Source organism: Quercus suber, unplaced genomic scaffold (assembly GCF_002906115.3).
Source record: "Quercus suber isolate HL8 unplaced genomic scaffold, Cork oak 2.0 scaffold_250, whole genome shotgun sequence".
NCBI lineage: Eukaryota > Viridiplantae > Streptophyta > Magnoliopsida > Fagales > Fagaceae > Quercus > Quercus suber.
In genome coordinates this window covers 427,758-448,309 of record NW_027069706.1, presented here as the reverse complement: position 1 = coordinate 448,309, position 20,552 = coordinate 427,758, and the positions used below count along the sequence as shown (strand labels likewise).

The following is a 20,552-nucleotide window of genomic DNA, read 5'->3' as shown; positions in this document are numbered from 1 at the left end:
ATATATACATGAGTTTACTTTTTTAATTTATTTATTTATTGAGTTTGTGATGATTTATTTATATTAGACCATTTGTCTTTTGCAACTCATTAACTCACTTAGAACAAATTTAAATGAAAAAAAAAACCTTAAACATGACATGTGGCACAAAATTAGACAACAATTGAAATCCAATTTAAAACCTAATTGGGGGTTTCTCTTAGCTTCACCTATGTATGTGTATATATATATATATATATAGATTATAGCATTTTATTTTGATTATCTATATTTGAATTATGTGATAAATAAAGTTATTGTTGGCTTGTGGGTTTTGTCTATTGTGTGCAACTTTTCAACCTTTCTTCTACATAAGTAATGGCTTGATAATTGATATATACGTTGATACCGTATTTTGTCTGATTCTAATTTTAGATTGAAATCTTAGTCTAAAATTAAATGATTTCATGATTTTAACAGTTAGACCCCATTTTTTTGTTGACTTTTTAATTAATTTTTATGCAATTGACTAAATTTTGTTGAGCTCTAATTGAAATCTTACTATGAGATTAGATAAATTTTGATTCTATATTTAAGACCATGAAATCTTCTTTAATTTGATTGGTCATGAGTGAAGATCAAGTTTAAATTAGGTGAGATATCACTAATTAAAGAAATTACACACTTTGCATTTCGAATGTGAAAAAAATACATAATTTTCTATGTAATGTGTGCTAAATTGTTAGTATGATTTTCATGAAAAACTAGTACCATTTTAAAATCTTACTATGAGATTAGATAAATTTTGATTCTATATTTAAGACCATGAAATCTTCTTTAATTTGATTGGTCATGAGTGAAGATCAAGTTTAAATTAGGTGAGATATCACTAATTAAAGAAATTACACACTTTGCATTTCGAATGTGAAAAAAATACATAATTTTCTATGTAATGTGTGCTAAATTGTTAGTATGATTTTCATGAAAAACTAGTACCATTTTGGTACTTGTTAATCAAGCATGCAATTGAAGATCATGCACAAGAATTGATCAAGAAATTTAATTGATTTTCATAAATTACATGCAATTTATTTATAAATTCAGTTAATTTATTTTAATTAATGAACATGTCAAGATTTATTGTGAATCAATTGTTGATTTACAGTTCTGATGGACCCCTTTTATTAAAATGCGTGGGCCAATGGATGTTGGGCTTAAATCTAAAAGAGGTTTGGACCTAGGCCTATGTAGATTTCGGATTTAGGTTAGCTTATGACCATATGGGCTGGTTGGGCTAGGCTGATCGACGTAGTCTTGAACTAGAAGATTGAACCAATGATTGGGCCTAAGGGATTCTGGGCTAGCACAAAATGATTTGGGCTTGTAGGTTTTAATCAGGGCCCAAGGCTGACTGAACCCTGGGCTGGACCTCATAAATGGGTCGGGCTAGACCCGGCCCAACCCTCCTATTTCCTCTCTAACCCAACCGGCCCCAAGAACATTCTCACCCTCCTTCCTCTCTCTCTCTCTCTCTCTCACGCTTCGAGCTCCCTCACTGAACCTCCATGGCCGGAGCTCAAAGAGCTCATCACCACCACTCGATCTTCCTTTCACCGAAATCTCTCTCTCTAAACCAATCTCGGCCTAAAAGCTTTCTCTCCTTCTCTTCGATCTCTCCGATCTAGAACCAAGCAAAACCTCCAAACTCCATCGTGTCAAACACCGGCCACCACCACTCAACTCCTCTCTCTCTCTGAGTCTAAACCCGAGCAAAACACTTCTCTCTGTTCGATTCCCCAAACCCTATCTAACTTTCAAACTCTCTCTCCCCCGATCTAGCTCCTAGGAGAGCCCCAAGCGGCGCGTGAAGGATGGATCGGTGGTCTGGAGGCTAAGGAGAGTCTTCCAGAAGTGAACTATCTTCTTCGTGTGTCTGGACTAGAAAGGCTCCCTCAAATCAAGTTTCTATCAGAAAAAAAGACATGCGAGACAGTGAGGGAAGAAGACCGACTCCTTTTTCGAGTAAGTATCTCTTCTTCTTCTCCTTTTTTTTTTTTTTTTTCTCTGTTTCTTCAAATTTTTTTTTTATAAAATATCTGTGTTTGTATTTGTTTCCTTGTGGATTTCAATCTTTTATGGTTTGCTAATTTGGGTCTTTTAGGTTTATGTTATTGATCTTAAGTGGGTATTTTTGGTGTCTTTGGCTTTTTTTTCTTCTTCTTAACATTTACCTGGGTTTCTAATTTCTAAGGTGAGAAGAGATTGAAAGAGGAATAGAGAAACAGATGATAAAGAAATGGGGATGGTTCCATTTTTGATATTTTCGGCTAACACACAACAGGTATGCGCGCTCTCTCTCTCTCTCTAAAATTTCCAGTTTAATTTGCTTCATTTTCTCTTATTCCCATGCCATTCTCTCTATTTTTGCGAATATATAGAGCTTGAGAGGCGGCCATGGGAGTCTGTTGAGAAAGCTTCAGAAGTTAGGGATAGAGAAGAAGTTGAGAAAGCTTCAGCCCACCTTTTTAAATAAAAGGGCTCATACATGTTTCCTTTTAGCTCTGTTTTTTTCAAGTGCTTAATATAACATAAACATTTGAAAATGCAAACATAAACCAACCACCACAAACCCAGCCAGCGGCCACCACATTCCCAGCATTGCAAAGCCAGCCACCACCAATCACCCCAAACCAGCCACCACAGTTACAGTCATCCACCAACCACCCCATACCCAGCCACCACTAACCATTGCAAAGCCAGCCGCCACCAACGGCCACAAATCCAGCCACCACACTCAGCGTCATCCACCTACCCACCATAATCCCATCCAATCGGCCACCTACCCACCGTCATCAACAACCCAAACACCCAAGACCAATAAAACAAACCCAAACACTGTCACCAGATCTTTATTTCATACAAACAAAACCCAGTTCAGAACCAACCCACAAAATAATCTCTCATGAATTATCTTCCATAATTCTATGCAGACAATATTTATTTTTTAGATTCAAAGTTATCTTTCTAGGACAAAAGTTATGGTAATTGTACTGACATGATCACATGAAACATTAATTTGCAAGATCATTACGATAGAGAATAGATAACTCACTTTAGTACTTTACACCTATAAAATAATATAAAATAGTAGTTGTTTGGGTGAATATGGCAATAAAATAATAGTTTTTAGTGAAAAATAATAATTTTATGTTGTCAAAACGTTAGAACTGCAAGCTGTATCACAATACACAGTTTTTTGTTTTTTTGGATACACAATGCACAGTTTTAAAAACACTCCGGTTTTGTTTTGTTTTGGTTTGCACATATTCACATTACACTGGTGAGTGACGAGTGATGACTGATCTGGAGGCAGCCGGCACTTGTAGATGAGTGGACTTAGGTAACAACTTGGGGATGGAGAGGCAAATTGTTGGGAAGAGGACTAGGAACTTGGGTTTTTGTTTGATAGATCATGTTTTGACTTTAGATGAAAGAAGAATCCCTATTTTTATATATATATATATATTGTCGATTTGGGATTTTTTTTCCTTTTTTATATTAATTTTTTTGAGGGATTTTTTTTATAATCAAATCCGAAATTTGAGCCTGAATTAACTAAATTTGTAGTCTATTTATTTTCCTCAAAAATCTAGGGGCTGGCAAGTGTATTTTGCATATAATTTATTATTTTGTTAAGATTGTAAGAAGGAATTTCAAAAAGCCGGGGGCTGTGGCGCCCCCTTTAGTTCCGCCAGGACTTTTCTTTGGGAGTAAAAAAAGTTCATAAAACTATCTCACCATCAATGTGATCCAAAAGTTGCTTTCTAATTGGGTCCACAATATTAGATTGTGGGATTTCAAATCTAGTAGCAGTTCCTAATATGTTACTTGGAATGATAATTCCATTCCTGAAAGTCCTTAGCAAAATATCTTTAAAATTATTTCAGTATTCTTATCTCAAATACGATATGTCTTATCATCAAAAAACTCTGAAAATCCTTCTCCCTTTCACTTAGGGCAGTCCATTTTATAAAACTCCTTCTTAGGAAGAAAGCCATATATCTTAACACCACTTTCCTTTGCAAGTTGGATATCACAACCCATTGTTGCAAACGAATTTGCTACTGTATAACAGTGTCTGCTAATCTATTCAAGCCCTACACTATAACCTATGATGCATGGACGCGGCAAAATGGGTGCTGCATCCGCGTTTGAATCGGGGATGCGTGACCGACGCCGCTGCCCCCGCGTTGGTGCCGTTTTTGAGTTTTTTTATTTTATTTATTTATTTTATTTATTTTTATTTATTTTTACGGATTCGCGCTGACTTGGCTTCAACTCGCGCTGATTCCCACCGAACCGGGTTTTTAACTCTCATGAGTGCAGAGTAATTCCGATTTGCACCATTGTTGATGCTTCAAACCACCATGAGACGCTGTTAGACCTTTAGATCGCATTGCCTCTCTTCTTCTTTTTTGTCTCACTCACTTTTTCTCTCTAATTTTTTTGCCTTATTGCCGTTTTAGTTTTTGTGTCTGGCCTGAGGACTCTGGAGTTGCTTTGCAGATGATGGAGATGGTGAAGTAATGCTTGGTTGTCATCTACTCACTGACCAACCACTTTATTCTTGGGCTTTATTTTGTATTTAGGCTATTATTTAATGAGTAGACTTCTAGCTTCTTCTTTTTAAGTCCTTTATCTTTTTTGTTTTCCACTTTTAAATTTCATTGGAAAGTTGACTGTTCAAATGGGCTTGAGCATCAAGGCACGGGCTTGGTTTAATTTGTGCCTAAGGCATGGGCTTAATTTAGACGTAGGCTTCATAAAAAAAAAAATTTATTTTTTGTGTTTTGCATTTTGTTTTGTGTTTCTTGTCTTCTTCTTTCTTTGTTTTGTGAACCAAGAACATATAATGTGTTTTTTTAAGAATATTTTAATAGTAAAAATATATAGAAAATATAAATAAAAATATTTTTAATCGCCGCACCCAGCCGCACCCACACCCTACTTTTTCAAAAATTGCCGAGTCTTGCACCCGCACCCGAATCCGGAAACGCACCCGTGCTTCATAGACTATAACCCTTCTTTAGGGTCCACTAGTTGCTCATCTGGTTGTTCTACCTGTGTAGCAAAATTTTCTGACTTATCAGCTTCTTGTTCCAGCTCTTCAACTTCCTTTTGTGGCTGTATAGCTCTTTGTTTTGAAGTTTCAGCAATGTTCTTGAGGTTTTTCTGAGTTTCAGGTTTCATTTGTCCTGAACTCATAGGCTTTAATACAATTCTAGTTTAGTTACCAAAATAGAAGTGCTATTTATCCACGCCACCTTGTATGGTTTTGGATGTGGTTCCGTTGGTAGCTTCAACCTTTCAACGGTAGCCTCAGAAACAACATTTATGTCATTGTCACCATCAATAATAAGCATCCGAGCTTCAGTTCCACAACGCACTATGGTTTGAAATATTGAATTACACTTCCAATCCTCCTCTTGATTGGGTGCAGCAAGAATATGCCTGACAACCAAAAGAAGAGACATGTCTTCTTCTAATTCTAGGAGATCATCAGCCAAATTAGCCTTATCTTTAAACTCATTAGTAGTATTGACTTTGTAGTCAATATGGACTTTGTAATTTGGCTGCATAGTGGATGCTCTAGGGTCAACCTCTCTCAAAGGTGTTTTCTAGGCTTGGGAAGAAAACCTTTTTGTAAGGGGCTGCTTCAAACGCTTCTCAATCTTTAAAGCTAAATGGAATGCCTTAGCAACTGTGTGAGTTCATTGAGTAATCATTCGGCTACAAATTTCAGCCCTTAAGATTTGTTGTGGATCTTCAATTCCTCTATACCAAATTTTGAGGTCTTCAAATTTGTTCATATACTCAACTACTGACATATTACCTTGCATTAGAGTAGTGAATTTTTCAAAGATTTCATCTTCATAACCACAGGGCAAGTACTTTTGTTTTAGCTGCTGCTTCATGTCATCCCATCTAACAATTGGAGGCTGTCTAGCACATCGATGATCATACTCCACATCTCTCCACCAGATCTGAGCTTGTCCAATAAATTTCATAATAGCAAAACTGACCCTACTCTCATCGGACATGTCATGCCCCTCAAAATAACTTTCCAAAGAAGCAAGCCAATCTGAATAAACATGGGCATCAATTGTTCCAGTAAAATATGGTACTTCTACACGAACTTTCTTCATTGTGTCTACAACCTTATTGCGATAATCAAGTCCCTCATAAGGATTTCTATAAGGATCAAACCTATTGCTTGAATTTCTGCTTTTGTGATGTAACCCTTCAAATCTGTCCGCAATTGCCTTTTTGGATCTATCATGCTTTCATAGTGCTGATTTGGGCTATGATACCCAATTTGATGCAGGACCGTTAAGAAAGTTCAACACTATACTAGGTTTCTTGATGAATTTTGAATGGAGTGATGTTTAAGAGTTTAGGTTAGAAAAAGTAAGAATGTTAATGGCTGTTTGGGGGCTGAAACAGGGATAAACAGAATGTAACATAAATAAAACACTAGGCAATCACACCTAGGTCCTTCTAAGCATCACACCTAGGGTTCCTTGGCATCACACCTCGGAGAAGCTTGCATCACACAAACAAAGCTTAAAATAAGCTGCTGAATTTTATTAATAAAAAATATTCTGAAATAACATGACTTCAAAAGAGCCTTTATATAGAGGCCATAGTTATCCTTTTCTCAGTAGGACTTGGATTCTAAATAACCTATTCCTAGAATGAATAGAAATACTAATAATAATTAAATAAAAGACTTAATAATACGTAAATATAAAATAAGACTCATGGGCCTTTGGTATGGCCAAGGACAGCCATTTCCAGATTTCTAGAAATGACCAAATTGCCCTTATTCTAATAGAACTTAATTAAAACTGATCCAGCAGCTTCTCAACCTAAAAGACTCAATACTAATAATTAAAATGACCTATCAAAGGTGCTAAGAAGGTCCGACATCAAAACTAGACCACAATTCTTGAGTCTTTGTATATTTAATCTTCTTTTTCCTTGAACTCTTCCTTGTCCTCATCATTCTCCCCTAGTTAGAGAAAACTCAACCTCGAGTTTTGAAATGTTGTAGTACAATTTCTGGAGTCATGATAGTGCTAAAATGAAACATCAATTCATGAGTTGAAGGCTTTTTTTTTTTTATTTTTTTTTTTTTTTTTTTTTTTTTTTTTTCAGACCTTGTTTGATTGGGCAAATGCTATGGATGTCTTTACTTTTATTTCTTTACAGGATATGCTTGATTTTTGTACTTTCTAGTGTAGTCAAAGGTGAGCTGGGTGCCCAGGCGAGGCGCCACTAAGGTGCCTTTAGTGAGGCGCTCACCTTTAGAGCTTAGGCGAGCAACGCGACTGCCTTAAGCCATGAACTCGCCTCAAATTTTTTTTTTTTTAATAGAAGTTTGTTGTGAAAACTATTTTAGATTATTAATTTCATAAGGCATGTTATAAAACCTATTGTTAGTTAAATTAATTTACAAATTTGTTTTGTAAAACTTATTGTTCTATAGAAGCTTGTTGTAAAATGTAGTGTTAGAATTAACTAATAGAGCCTAAACCATGCTAATCTTATTTTGAAATAATTTTATAGACCTAATTTCTTCATGCTTCACATTGAAAAACACTTCATTATAATATTATAATACACTAGGTACATATGATTTAAGTTCTATATGTATAATAAATATATTAAGAATTTGGTGCCTCGCTTTACTCGGGCCAGTGCCTTTTTGTTGCCTCTCGCCTCAAGCGATACAAGGCCTTGGCGCCTTAAGGTCGCCTTTCGCCTTTGACTACCTTGGTACTTTCATTGTTACTAGTTTTTTCCTGTTGCTTCTAGAACACGGCTTGTGTGCCTTTTTTTTTTTTTTTTTCCTCATTTTTCTTACATATTTTTTCAATGAAGTTTACTACTAATCAAGAATTGTTTTTTTTTTTTGGTTGAATTTTTTCAGGTTGAAAGTCTTACAGATGTTGTTTGCTTTTTATGTCTTACAGATGTTGTTTGCTTTTTATTGCAAATCCCGAGAGATTTTGCAAGATGCTTGTTATCTTAAGGATAAGAAACATATAAATTGGGTCCACAATGTTAAATTGTGGGATTTCAAAGCTAGTGGACCTTCCATGAATCTCACTTGGAATGATGACTCTATTCCTAAAAGTTCTTAGCAAAATATCTCTAAAACCTTTTCGAAATCCAGTATCCTTATCTCAAATCCGATATGTCTCCTCATCAAAAAACTCATAAAACCCTTCTCCCTTCCACTTAGGATAGTCCATTGCATAGAACTCCTTCTCAGGTAGAAAACCAGACAAATCAGCCCTACCTTCCTTTGCAAATTGGATATCACAACCCATGTTGCAAATGAATTTGCCACCGCATTACAGTGTCTGCTAACCCATTCAAGCTCGACACTAAAACCCTTTTCCTCAAGTAACTCATCCCTTATCTTCTTTAGGGTTTTGTCAATCGATGTATACTTCAAAACCTTATTTTGAATAAGGTTTCAAGGGATGTGGAGTGTATCCACCTGGATATGAAAATCCTTCCAACCATATCTATCCGTAACCAACTTCGCCCATCGGCACATGCCTTCACATCCAACTCCAAATTGTCCACAACATCTCTTTTTCTATTGATGGAAGACCATGATGTACCACAGCATAATGGGTAGTAGGCTTGATCAACCACAGCAAGCCCGGTCCTAGTCAATTTCTTTCTCGAATTTGCTCGGTAGCTTTGCACCGCAGCATCAATATTGGCGGTAAATGGATGATTTTTACTTGGCATTCATTTTGGTCTATTAACAACCAGTTTCAATACTTGACAATTTATCAAAGTAAATAAATAAAAAAAATGCTCAAATAAAACTTGCAAATATAAATAGCTGACAGTAATTCTACCAGAAATTATATGTTTCTTATCGTTAAGATTACTGTCAACTATTTATATTTGTAAGTTTTATTTGAGCATTTTTTTTATTTACTTTGTTAAATTGTCAGGTATTGAAACTGTTGTTAATAGACTAAGATGGATACCAAGTAAAAATCATTCATTTACCGCCAATATTGATGCTACGGTGCAGAGCTACCAAGCAAATCCGGTAAAGAAATTGGCTGGGACCGGGCTTGTTGTGGTTGATCAAGCCTACTACCCTTTATGCTGTGGTACATCATGGTCTTCCATCAATAGAAAAGGAGATGTTGTGGACAATTTGGAGTTGGATGTGAAGGCGTGTGCCGATGGGCGAAGTTGGTTACGGATAGATATGGTTTTAAGGATTTTCATATACAGGTGGATACACTCCACATTCCTCGAAATCTTGTTCAAAATAAGGTTTTGAAGGATACATTGATTGACAAAACCCTGAAGAAGATAAGAGATGAGTTACTTGGGGGAAAGGGTTTTAGTGTCGAGCTTGAATGGGTTAGCAGACACTGTAATGCGGTGGCAAATTCATTTGCAACATGGGTTGTGATATCCAATTTGCAAAGTAAGGTGGGGCTGATTTGTCTGGTTTTCTACCTGAGAAGGAGTTCTATGCGATGGACTATCCTAAGTGGAAGGGAGAAGGGTTTTATGAGTTTTTTGATGAGGAGACATATCGGATTTGGGATAAGGATACTGGATTTCCAAAAGGTTTTAGAGATATTTTGCTTAGGACTTTTAGGAATAGAGTCATCATTCCAAGTGAGATTCATGGAAGGTCCACTAGCTTTGAAATCCCACAATTTAACATTGTGGACCCGATTGGAAAGCAGTTTTTGGATCTCATTGAAGGTGAGATAGATTCTGAACTTTTTTAATTTATAGAATTTTAAGATTTTATTTATTTATTATATTTTATATGTTTGCATAGTATTTGACCTTTTTTATTTCCTAATAGTTATTGCAGAACTTATTTCTAATAAGGAAATTTGGAGCATTTTAGCCCAGTTCTGCTGTGAGGGAGAAGATACTCCCAAAAAAGAGTATCTAAGTATGTATTTTTAATTTAAGTTATAATGGTATTTTGTTTCACACAAATCATACATTGCTTGACTTAATTTTTTTTTTTCTTATTCTAGTTGATGTGAACCACATTAAAAAAGCAAGAAAACCTCCTAATGATTTGTAAGTTGATTATTTCCCCTATTTTTTTGTGGTCTGTCTTTTATTTATTTTAATTTTAATTTTATTTTCTTACATAGGTTCAATTTTCTAGAGTCTATTCAAGTTCATTTGACTCAGACTGGCCTACCTTTTAAAAAGGTTGCTTCTTTTTCTGTCTCTCATTTTTTTTATTTGACGATTTTTAGTATATTAAATTGTTTTATTTACATAAAAATTGTAGGGGGTGCTGAAAGTGTTTGCCCAGTACAAAAAAGGTTCAAACAAAGTGAGTGTTTATTAACTCTTTTTAACTCTTATAACATTGCGGTGATTTGGAGCCTTCACCATTGATAACCTTGATAATTGGTTTTGCTCATGTTGTTTTGATGGGGGTCAGCCCCTTGAATGGTCTTGTATTTGGGGGTTTCATGCAGTTTATTTCAATTTCTGATTTCCTTATGTCTGTTAGTTCTCCTCTTTGATTTGTTTGTTTTTGTTACAAGTGCAGAATACATTGTTTCTTTTCTCATCATAAATAAACTTCTATTATCTATATTAAAAAAAAAAAAAATAATCTTATAACCTTTAAGGAGTAAATATGTAATTAAATCTACAACTTTTAGGTCTTCACAAGTCATTTTCCATGTAGCCTCTCCTTGTGTATTTTACCAAACAAAACTTGCACTTTTTATATATTGATATTGAAAACGGCATATTGAATAAATTTTTCTGATGCAGACAAATACGGTACTCAAAAAGTTAATGCCTGATCCAATAATTGAATTCCATTGAAGGTGGAAATACTTTGGATCCTTTTGTTTTCAAATCACAGTAAGTATATTTTTTAATTTTTTGGACTTTAATTTTTTTTACCTGAAGAAAATTAAAATTTTTAATGTTCCTTCATTTTGCATTTTGTAGATGTCAACCATTCCAAGAATCTGATGAGGACCGTGACCGTTTTGAAGCTTACCAAGATAGTATAAGTAAATTACCTCTTGTGAAATTACCTCTTGTGAGTTATGACGGATACAAACCTCATTTAAGATCATCAGGAGAAAAAAACGAGAACTTCTATGCCTTTCTGGGAACGATCCCTGTTGGGGGGGATTTTGGATAGTGGAACAAGATGTAATTAAAATTTCTACTAATTAGGACGGTTCGTTGTTCTTTCTTTTTTGTTTTTCTATTTGTTTTTTGATGGTGCTTTCAGTGTTCCTAGTGTTGTAGCTTATAGAGAAGTTGTTATTTTAATTTCTTCATTTCTGTTGTATTGGGTTGTTACCTATGTTGCACGGACACGGACACAGGATACGACAATTTTTTAAAGGATACGACAATTTTTGAAATTGAAAAATAAGGAAAAATAAGGACACGACACGGCGGGAATACGACGGTTAAATAAATAATTAAATTTTATATTTAGGCATATTTTTTAAGACCCCTTGAAAGTTTTTTCACAATAGTTACATCTGAAAGCAACATTTCCACCACCAACACTTGCTTTTTCTAACTTAGTAATATATTTTCATAGAGGAGCAGCAGCTGTCTCAGCTGATGATTTTTCACTTTCAGTTTCAGTATTCATTTTAGTAAAATCACTTACAATTTTTAACTTTAATAAATAAATAAAATTATTGCAGGACACACAAAAACAAATTTATAACTTATATATAAAAAAAAAAAAAAAGGGATAGAGGGCACCCACAGCAGCATTGAAAAAAGAAAAAAGAAAAAGGGTGTTATAACTTATATGAATAAGTGAGTAACAGTACACCCATCCGTTCACCAAAATTAATATATGAAAGAGAGGAAAAAAAAAAAAAAAAAAAAGAGAGAAGAGAATCAAGAGATTGAAGCTGTTGTCCACGCAGAGAGAGAGAGAGAGAGAGAGAGAGAGAGAGAGAGAGAGAGAGAGAGAGAGAGAAGAGGGCCCGGTGTTGACGTTGGAGCTTGTTGATTAGCCCGATTAACTTTGGTGAGGGAAGAGGGTAGCGGCAACGATAGAGGAGGGTGGGTTGAGAAGAATTGAGATGTGGTTTTAATTTTCAGTCTAAGAGACTCTAAACTTGCTTTATTGTTTTAGGGTTATACAAAATCAATGGTATTGGTAAGTTCATTGTCAAAATCTATGATTTTTTTTCACTGCTGGCGTGTCATAGCATCGGAGTAACGTCGGCGTTGTGTTGGAGAAGCGAAAAAAAAAAGAAAGAAAAAAAAAGAGACACTACCGGACACTGGAATCTGGCGTGTCGTACCCGTTCTCGTGTCCGACATGTGTCGGACATCGACACGACGACAAAAATGGCATGTCCGTGCAACCTAGGTTGTTACCAATCATGAGACCATGGATGAAATTAAACATTTTCTATATTTATGATTACTTACCCCTCATACCATCTAACTTTTGCTTGACATTTCTTTGTTCTCTATTTGGGTTTTGCAGTTTGCATCTGTGTGTTATTGGCATGGAGAAGCAGAATAATTGCCAAAAGTTGGTATTTAAATAGTAATTCTAATAATGATCATGGTAATATTCCTCTTGCAGTTGCGTTGGCTTGGTGATAAGTATTTATTGTGTGGCCCTGAAGGAAATGATGTTCACAAAAAAAAAAGTTCTCCATTTTTTTTTTGAGAAGGATAAAAAGGTTCTCCATTTCAAGTATTGTATTTCGACATGAGGCAAGTTTTATGATTATTGATATAAACCATAAAATGCAATCAGTTCGATGTTTGTTGTTACCAACTAATGAGATTGATGTTTTGCAGACATGGAAGGAGGAGATGCAGTATGTCTACTCAGGAGAAGCCAGCTTTCCTGAAGTAGTCCCATGAAGAAAACAGTATAGATTTCATTATTTCCTGCTAATGAAATGTGGATTAAAATTGGGGTTGATGTCAATATTTATGATGGCTTATAATTGCCAAATTCTGTTGTAAATTTATTTAAGAGCCTTATTCTGAGTTCTAACCCACCGCTTCATTCAATAGAAAAGTAAGTAGTAGTTTTGAGAGGGTAAATTATTAGAGCTTTATTCAGTTTTATTAGGCTAATATAAATGTCCTATCACAAATACCAGCTTAGCCAATTCTGTACAGGTTGAGTGGGCCTTTGAGCTTTCTTTGGTGTATGGGAATTTTTGATTTGCATTGCGAGCCTCCTTCATTTGAATTAAAAATGATCTTTAGAAAATGATATTTTTATTTATAGCTTTTAGTCTGTTTCATCTTATTAAGATACCAAATGATCTGGCTTGGATTCTTGCTTTGTTTATGTTAATGTATTTTAGGTTATGGGCTTTAGGCCCAGATGGTTTACTTGTATAGCACTTGTACTTGTACTACACTTTACTTGTACTGCACACATATACTTACTTGTACCGCACACATATGCCTCCTATATAAAGGCATCACATGTATATTTCTTGATTATGAAATACAATACAATTATTCAGTATTTCTAACATGGTATCAGAGCCACTGCTCTGACCTTTCTTTTAGCAGTCTTGTCTCTCTTGGTGTTACTCCACCCTTATCGCTTCCGCCGTCACAACAGCCACTGCAGCCACTCACCAGTTTAATACCATCTTTATTCGCTACCAGTAGTGAAGGACACATGAAGAGTGCACTGGTTCTGAAAGCTTGTCCCAGTAAAATTACCAAACTGCGTCATAAAAGTGCCTTATTTCCCTGAAATGCTCCTAAATGTGCCTTTTTAATATTTCTTTTCTCGTTTGATTTAGACAATTCTGTTCTCTTGGGTTTAGACAGAGCCTCCCGTTGAGCCTTTTTTTTGGACACGGTGATTGGAAAAATATGGTAGTGCCCAAAAGAATTCAGATATTGAATAGACAATTCAATACTCTAATAGTAATGCAAATTTCTATTTCAACTATGTGGCCTTCGTGTATTTTGCAAATTTTTCAAATATAAATTGCTGGTTGCAATCAGAAAGAGGCAGTGTTCAATTCTTGGATGCTAGTCCATTTGAAAAGAATAATAGAAAAGTGAAAAAATAGAATGCCAGTAAGCATGTCTCTTGTGTTTCGAGGTAGTTGAGTTTGGATGCATATGCCTCGCATTTAGCCCTAGAGCTGTACTGCTGCAAATGTTACGAGCATTGGTGTGTTGCCTAATGAAACTTCTAATTATTTGTAAATAAATAGAAGGAAGAAGATTTTAGTTTTTTAGTAGTTTTTATGATGATTGCTTTTTATCATTTAGGGATTTTACCAATTAAACTTGGATTCACAAAATCTTATTGACCTTTTAAATTTAAATTAGCAGTATCACTTAGATATTTTACCAATTAAACTTGAATTCACAAAATCTTATTAACCTTTTTAATCGCCTGGACTTGTTAGTGCATCATTATAGTTCTCTTCTTGTTTCCTATTTGCTAGAAGAAAGCCTCTCTCTCTCTCTCTCTCTCTCTCTCTCTCCATGTCTATATGTATTTTTGCTTATGTGTCCTTGTTTGTCTAAACTGAAGGCAATTGCAATGCAGGCATGAGCTGAATGTTGATTTGTTGCATGTCCATGCCGATAAAAGCACGTTCCATCAATTTGACAAAATCAATGTTAAGTATAATCCCTGCGGACAGAGAAGACTCAGAGGGATATTCTTAAAGCAGGACAACCTTATCCAAGGTTTGCTTTGTAATTACAGTTTTAAACCTGCTTTTTGTCTGCATAATCTTTAATGGTTGCAAACTCGATTGAAAATCAATTGCATTTGGAGAAACATTTTGAAATTATTACCAGCTTTATCTTTTGTTCATTTTCTGTCCTTCATAATTGATTTATCATCTTCATTGTAAGTTCCAAAGTTTGGAAAAACATCACACAAACATAAACATATTATTAAGAACCCTAGTTTTTTTAATACCAGAATCCAACAGATATGTTTACAACTATCAGGTGTCCCGTGTGCCTAATCTGGTTTTACAATATTTACTAGGTAAATTAATTTAAATGGATTTTTGAAACTGAGAATATGGTTGTATGTTAGCATTATATTGTTGACTAGTGTAAGAAAAGCTTTTTGGTGGACGGAACGAGTTTGAATAAGCATGTTTAGCAGTGTTATCTTAATTACTTGGGTTGGCCGTGTGAATATTTTCTTTCCATTTTTACTATAAGTCATATGCTAATCACTTGAAGTGAATCCCTAAGCACGAGACCAATCAAACAAAGTCCCTGCAAATGAAGCTTTGACCTAATCCTTGGAACGCTCCAATTCCTCAAATATATGATTATCGTGCTCCATCCAAATAATCCACATCACACACTGCATTACCAAATTCCAAATATTTGACGAATGCTTTCCCAAACAATTCATTCACCTTGCCAATAGATCAATCACCCTCTTTGGAAAAACCCAAGAGACTCCAAAAGATCTAATAGCAAAGCTCAATAACCAAGAAGCCCCCTCACAATGAATCAAGAAATGGTTAACATCCTCCCCACTACACTAGCATAGGCAACACCAATCCACTATTGTGAAACCTCTTCTCCTCAAATTATTACCTGTGAGAATCTTCCCCACACCAAACCTCTTCTGATGTGGAGCCTCCACACCCCAAATTATTTTCCATGGAAAAGTCGTAGAAGAAGATCGCCGCAAGGCACTATAGAAAGAGTGTATGTCAAAGTCTCCATTCTTCTTCAATCTCCACCTCACTCAATCCCCATCCTCGTTAGGAGGGTTATGTGACTCCAATAGGTGAAGAAAAGCCCCCACCAACTCCATCTCCCAATCATTAAAACCGAGTTGGAATCTCAATCCCAGCTCTGCCTTTTCCCCACATTCTGACTCATCAACACATTTGCCAGAGATGCCTCCCTATTCATAGCGTTCTCAAATAAAAGTGAGAAAGTCACTTTCAGTGGCTGATCTCCCAAGCAGCAGTCATGCCAAGACCAAAACCTTACTCCCTAAGCCTATCTAAAAAGTGTAGGCGTATATCCTAATCAGTGGGACATATGACTGCTGCATATATATAAAATTGATTCATTTCAATGGAAAATTTTCTGTTGTGTAATGTTGTTGGTGTTGGTTACTTGGTTTTCATTTGGGCATGCCTACCTCAATCTTATCAGTTGCCTCCTAAATATAACTCAATAATTACACCAATTAGACTCTTGATGGTCTCAAAATAATAAATTAAAAAAAAATCTATATGAAGAAATATTTTCTTTACAATTATGTCATATGATGACATACACTTGCTAACTTCATTTACCTTTTACATCATAGCTATTACAGCTTGGCCGCATTATAAGAATATCTCACTTTTCCTAATTCATTTTGACGGCCAGCTTTCATTTTTATATTTTGGAATTAAAAATAATAATAATGTAAGCTTTTGTTGGAATTACATTGTAAGCACCGGATCTAAAGTCTCAAGTAACAGCCTACCAGGTACTCAGGTACTGCTCATAAATACTATCCGAGTGAAAAGAGCACAACTGAATGAAAGATGAAGTATGTTTTACTCCTGTCACATAATGAGTGATAGAGTTGCCAATACTTTTTCCCATAAAATGTCTACTTCAAAAATCAATGTATTATTCTCCCGTAATACTTTATTTTAAAAGCATGCGTGCACCTCAATTTGCATGTTGATTTACCTTTAATGGAGAGATTTGAAAAGTTATGCTAAAACTTAAACATTTTTGCTCTTCCTCAAATTTGTGCATTTGTCAACTAAGCCACTTATTTTGGGACAGATAGAAACAGAGTAATTGAATAAGGAAATAGATAGACTGGCAGGATGTCCATTTGGTGAGGATTAGAAATTAAGGATACTATGGTACATGTGATTCTTAAGTAATATTTTGAGGAAAAAACTTAATATAAAAGGAGGATCAGATGTTGCCGTATGAAGAGTTGTTAACCTTAACAAACCAGGATCATGGTGCACACTCTAAAAGAATCTATATTTTGTTTAGTCTTTTATGAGACCTCGATCATTTTGTTTTACACGTTTTCATATAAATATCTTTGTCTTGTTGCAAGCCTTCCCCTTTTGTTAGATAGTGTTTCCATTGAAACCATTGCCATTTCATTGCAGCTTCTCCTGCTTGACAGATTTGATATCATTCAGACCTTGGGTTAATTATTCTACTTGCAGGTCTGGTTGATGGGCGAATTCTCCCATATTTCAACTCAACTTGATCATTTGAGTTAACTTGTTACCATCTGTTTCTTAATTTATATCTCAAGTATTTTGGTGTTTGTAGACTTGTATTAAAAAAAAAAAAAAAAAAAAAAAACTATTTTGGTATTGCTAGAGATTTTTTCGAAACTTGTTAATATGTTAGTGCTGTGTTCTTTGTCTGAGAACTAAACACCTAATCGATTTTTTTGAATTCAATAGCTGTTGAAGTATTATGCACCAAGCTTAATACTTTTAAGACAATTTTTTTCCATTTATCTCCCTTCAAGATAAGTGTTTGTGTGTGTGTGTGTTATTACCTTTTAATTATTTGTTCTTCTTTTTAGAATTTCTATAGTTACTTTTTCCTTTATCAGCACCAGTCTTCCTAATAATTCCAGTGGCATGCTTGTTACCTTATGGTTTTATGTAGCAAAGCTATTGTTGGCATCCAAAAGCTTTCTTCGTTTCTTCATAAATCAGGTTGTTTCGGCTTTCTTGGTATTTAAATTTCGTTCGTTTTGCATTCAGATATAGAAATGGTCTTAATGTAATTCAAAATTACTAATTATTTTAACGTTAAGTGTTTGTATTTGGAGCCTTAGAGTGGTCCGAGATATAACAAAGATTTAGACACAGCAATATAACCTCCACCCTGAGTGGTAAAAGATAATTTTGAATCACTTGTGATAATATATGAGAAAAGTTCATGGTGTTTCCCCAACTCAATCATTGCAATCCTCCACCCTATCATTCCTCTCTAAAATATGCTATGCTTTCGTTTCTAGCACTCTCATTGTGAGCCCTAACTGGTTATTATTTACTGTTACAAAAGTCCATCCTAGGCAAACTTTCATCGCCTACTAATTGGGCTTTCAAGAGGAGTAACACTTCATATTCCCATCAATCAAATGGCTTTCTGTAAATAGCGGCTGAACCCAATGCAAGATCTTCATTTAATTACATAATCTATTTAAATTATCCATCCAATTGTGTGTTTGTAGCAACAGTATATAAAAATTTAGTGAGCATGCGTCTCGGCTTTAAAACATTCACTTTCACAGATTATCTTTTTTCTTTGGTTGCATGGCTTCGACCCAATTTGGGAAATTCATTAGCAGATCTAGAAAAGTGAGTCCGGTATAAGAGCATGAGAGTGAAAATCAACATTTGTTTTGAACTTTGAAATAGAAATATATAGGTAGTGATTGTTGCATTTTTCTTCAACGATGTTAAGACTTTGAAAAACAACAGAAATTGCAAGCGATCCCAAACTCTGAGGCATAAAAATATAATAACAGTTAAAAAATGTAAAAGAACTTATTAATATTGAAGAAACCCAAAAGCCTATTGAGATTATGGATTATATTGCCGGCAAATTGCTTCTTTATTCAATCATCTTTTGACCAATTATATATAAGCCTGATGTAAAGCTTAGTGTAAAAGAAGCTTTACTGGGAAAGAATTACCAAATGCATTCTAGGATGTTGCACAATATTCTAATAATGTAAAAGAGTAACCAAATCCATTCATGTAGCTTCTTCAGCTGTGAAAAAAAGAAGTAATGTTTTAGTTTTACTACTACCAAAATATTGAGAATAGACTTCTCGTTTAAAAAAGTGGAAGTAAGGGCTGCCTATGTAGATAGAAAACACACAATAATAGTTCATCCCCAGGAACTTCAACCTTCAGCCTCAGGGCTCTACTTGAACATGAATTACATAATATGTAAAATCAAAGCTGATAATATCTTGGCAAAAGTTGTATGTTGTAGCTTAATAGACACTTTTTGGTCGCTGTGTGTTCTTAAAACATATTGATAGCTGAGTTTTTGTTTTATTTATAAATATTTTGGCTTTCTTTTGCTGGTACAAATATATATATATATTATTTTCTTCATTATCGATTGTTATTATATGTGATTCCAAATGTACATTTTGAGAAAAAATAAAAGATAGATTGCAAGGGAGAATCCGCTACAGGGCAACCACCTGTCGGAGTTTATGAAAACAAACATTTTATTTTTCATTTTTTATGTTCATTTTATTTTTTAATGTAATTCTACAGTTTTGTTATAATTTAGACTGTTCAAAAAACTCAAGCATTTTATGCATAGTAAAAAAAACTAAGTGAACATTACAAATCAATGTATATTATTTTTATTAGAAAATATAGTTTTTTTTTTTTTTTTTTTTTAAAAGCTTAGTGTAAAAGAAGCTTTACTGGGAAAGAATTACCAAATGCATTCTAGGATGTTGCACAATATTCTAATAATGTAAAAGAGTAACCAAATCCATTCATGTAGCTTCTTCAGCTGTGAAAAAAAGAAGTAATGTTTTAGTTTTACTACTACCAAAATATTGAGAATAGACTCCTCGTTTAAAAAGGTGGAAGTAAAGGCTGCCTATGTAGATAGAAAACACACAATAATAGTTCATCCCCAGGAACTTCAACCTTCAACCTCAGGGCTCTACTTGAACATGAATTACATAATATGTAAAATCAAAGCTGATAATATCTTGGCAAAAGTTGTATGTTGTAGCTTAATAGACACTTTTTGGTGGCTGTGTGTTCTTAAAACATATTGATAGCTGAGTTTTTGTTTTATTTATAAATATTTTGGCTTTCTTTTGCTGGTACAAATATATATATATATATATATTATTTTCTTCACTATCGATTGTTATTATATGTGATTCCAAATGTACATTTTGAGAAAAAATAAAAGATAGATTGCAAGGGAGAATCCGCTACAGGGCAACCACCTGTCGGAGTTTATGAAAACAAACATTTTATTTTTCATTTTTTATGTTCATTTTATTTTTTAATGTAATTCTACAGTTTTGTTATAATTTAGACTGTTCAAAAAAGTCAAGCATTTTATGCATAGTAAAAAAAAACTAAGTGAACATTACAAATCAATGTACATTATTTTTATTAGAAAATATAGTTTTTTTTTTTTTTTTTGGGTCTGCGTGAACTACTATTCAACAGACAAATATAGTTAAAGACTTATAGCATTTTACTACCTAATTTTTTTTTTTTTTTTTGAGAAAATTTTACTACCCAATTCAAGTAAGAATGAGAAATTGTCTACCATCATATTTTATAGATCGATGTAAACACTTTAGATATATAAAAAATATGATTATACATCAAATCTCTCTCTCTCAAAAGCACCCATCCAATCTCTACTTCAAAAGCCAAAATCTTAAACGAGAAATATAGGGAAAAAATCTTTAAGGAATTGAATGGGCATCAAAGAATGGTCAAAGTGAGATT

The 20,552-nt window shown here is 34.4% G+C and overlaps 1 protein-coding gene across 3 annotated transcripts; it reads left to right on the top strand.

Annotated features, from left to right (window-relative positions):
- The first annotated feature begins 1,477 nt into the window (after positions 1 to 1,477).
- On the top strand, positions 1,478 to 11,383 carry LOC112000560 (uncharacterized). 3 transcript variants are annotated; one of them, XM_024032713.2, is made up of 9 exons: positions 1,478 to 2,001; positions 2,231 to 2,320; positions 9,021 to 9,798; positions 9,905 to 9,997; positions 10,086 to 10,131; positions 10,209 to 10,269; positions 10,352 to 10,396; positions 10,849 to 10,941; positions 11,032 to 11,383. In XM_024032713.2, exons 3-8 carry the CDS (start codon positions 9,564 to 9,566, stop codon positions 10,900 to 10,902), a joined length of 534 nt encoding a protein of 177 aa, XP_023888481.1. In that variant the 5' UTR covers positions 1,478 to 2,001; positions 2,231 to 2,320; positions 9,021 to 9,563; the 3' UTR covers positions 10,903 to 10,941; positions 11,032 to 11,383. The 3 variants fall into 3 exon arrangements, 1 of the variants encoding a protein (XP_023888481.1); XR_010631904.1 differs by lacking the exon at positions 9,021 to 9,798; XR_010631905.1 differs by lacking the exons at positions 9,021 to 9,798; positions 9,905 to 9,997.
- Positions 11,384 to 20,552: the final 9,169 nt, after the last annotated feature.

Coding starts and splice junctions, on each gene's coding strand:
- LOC112000560 (XM_024032713.2), top strand. CDS start 9,564: ATGGACTATCCTAAGTGGAAGGGAGAAGGGTTTTATGAGTTTTTTGAT. Junction 9,799..9,904: donor GTTTTTGGATCTCATTGAAG/GTGAGATAGATT, acceptor ATTTCCTAATAG/TTATTGCAGAACTTATTTCT. Junction 10,397..10,848: donor ACAAAAAAGGTTCAAACAAA/GTGAGTGTTTAT, acceptor TTTCTGATGCAG/ACAAATACGGTACTCAAAAA.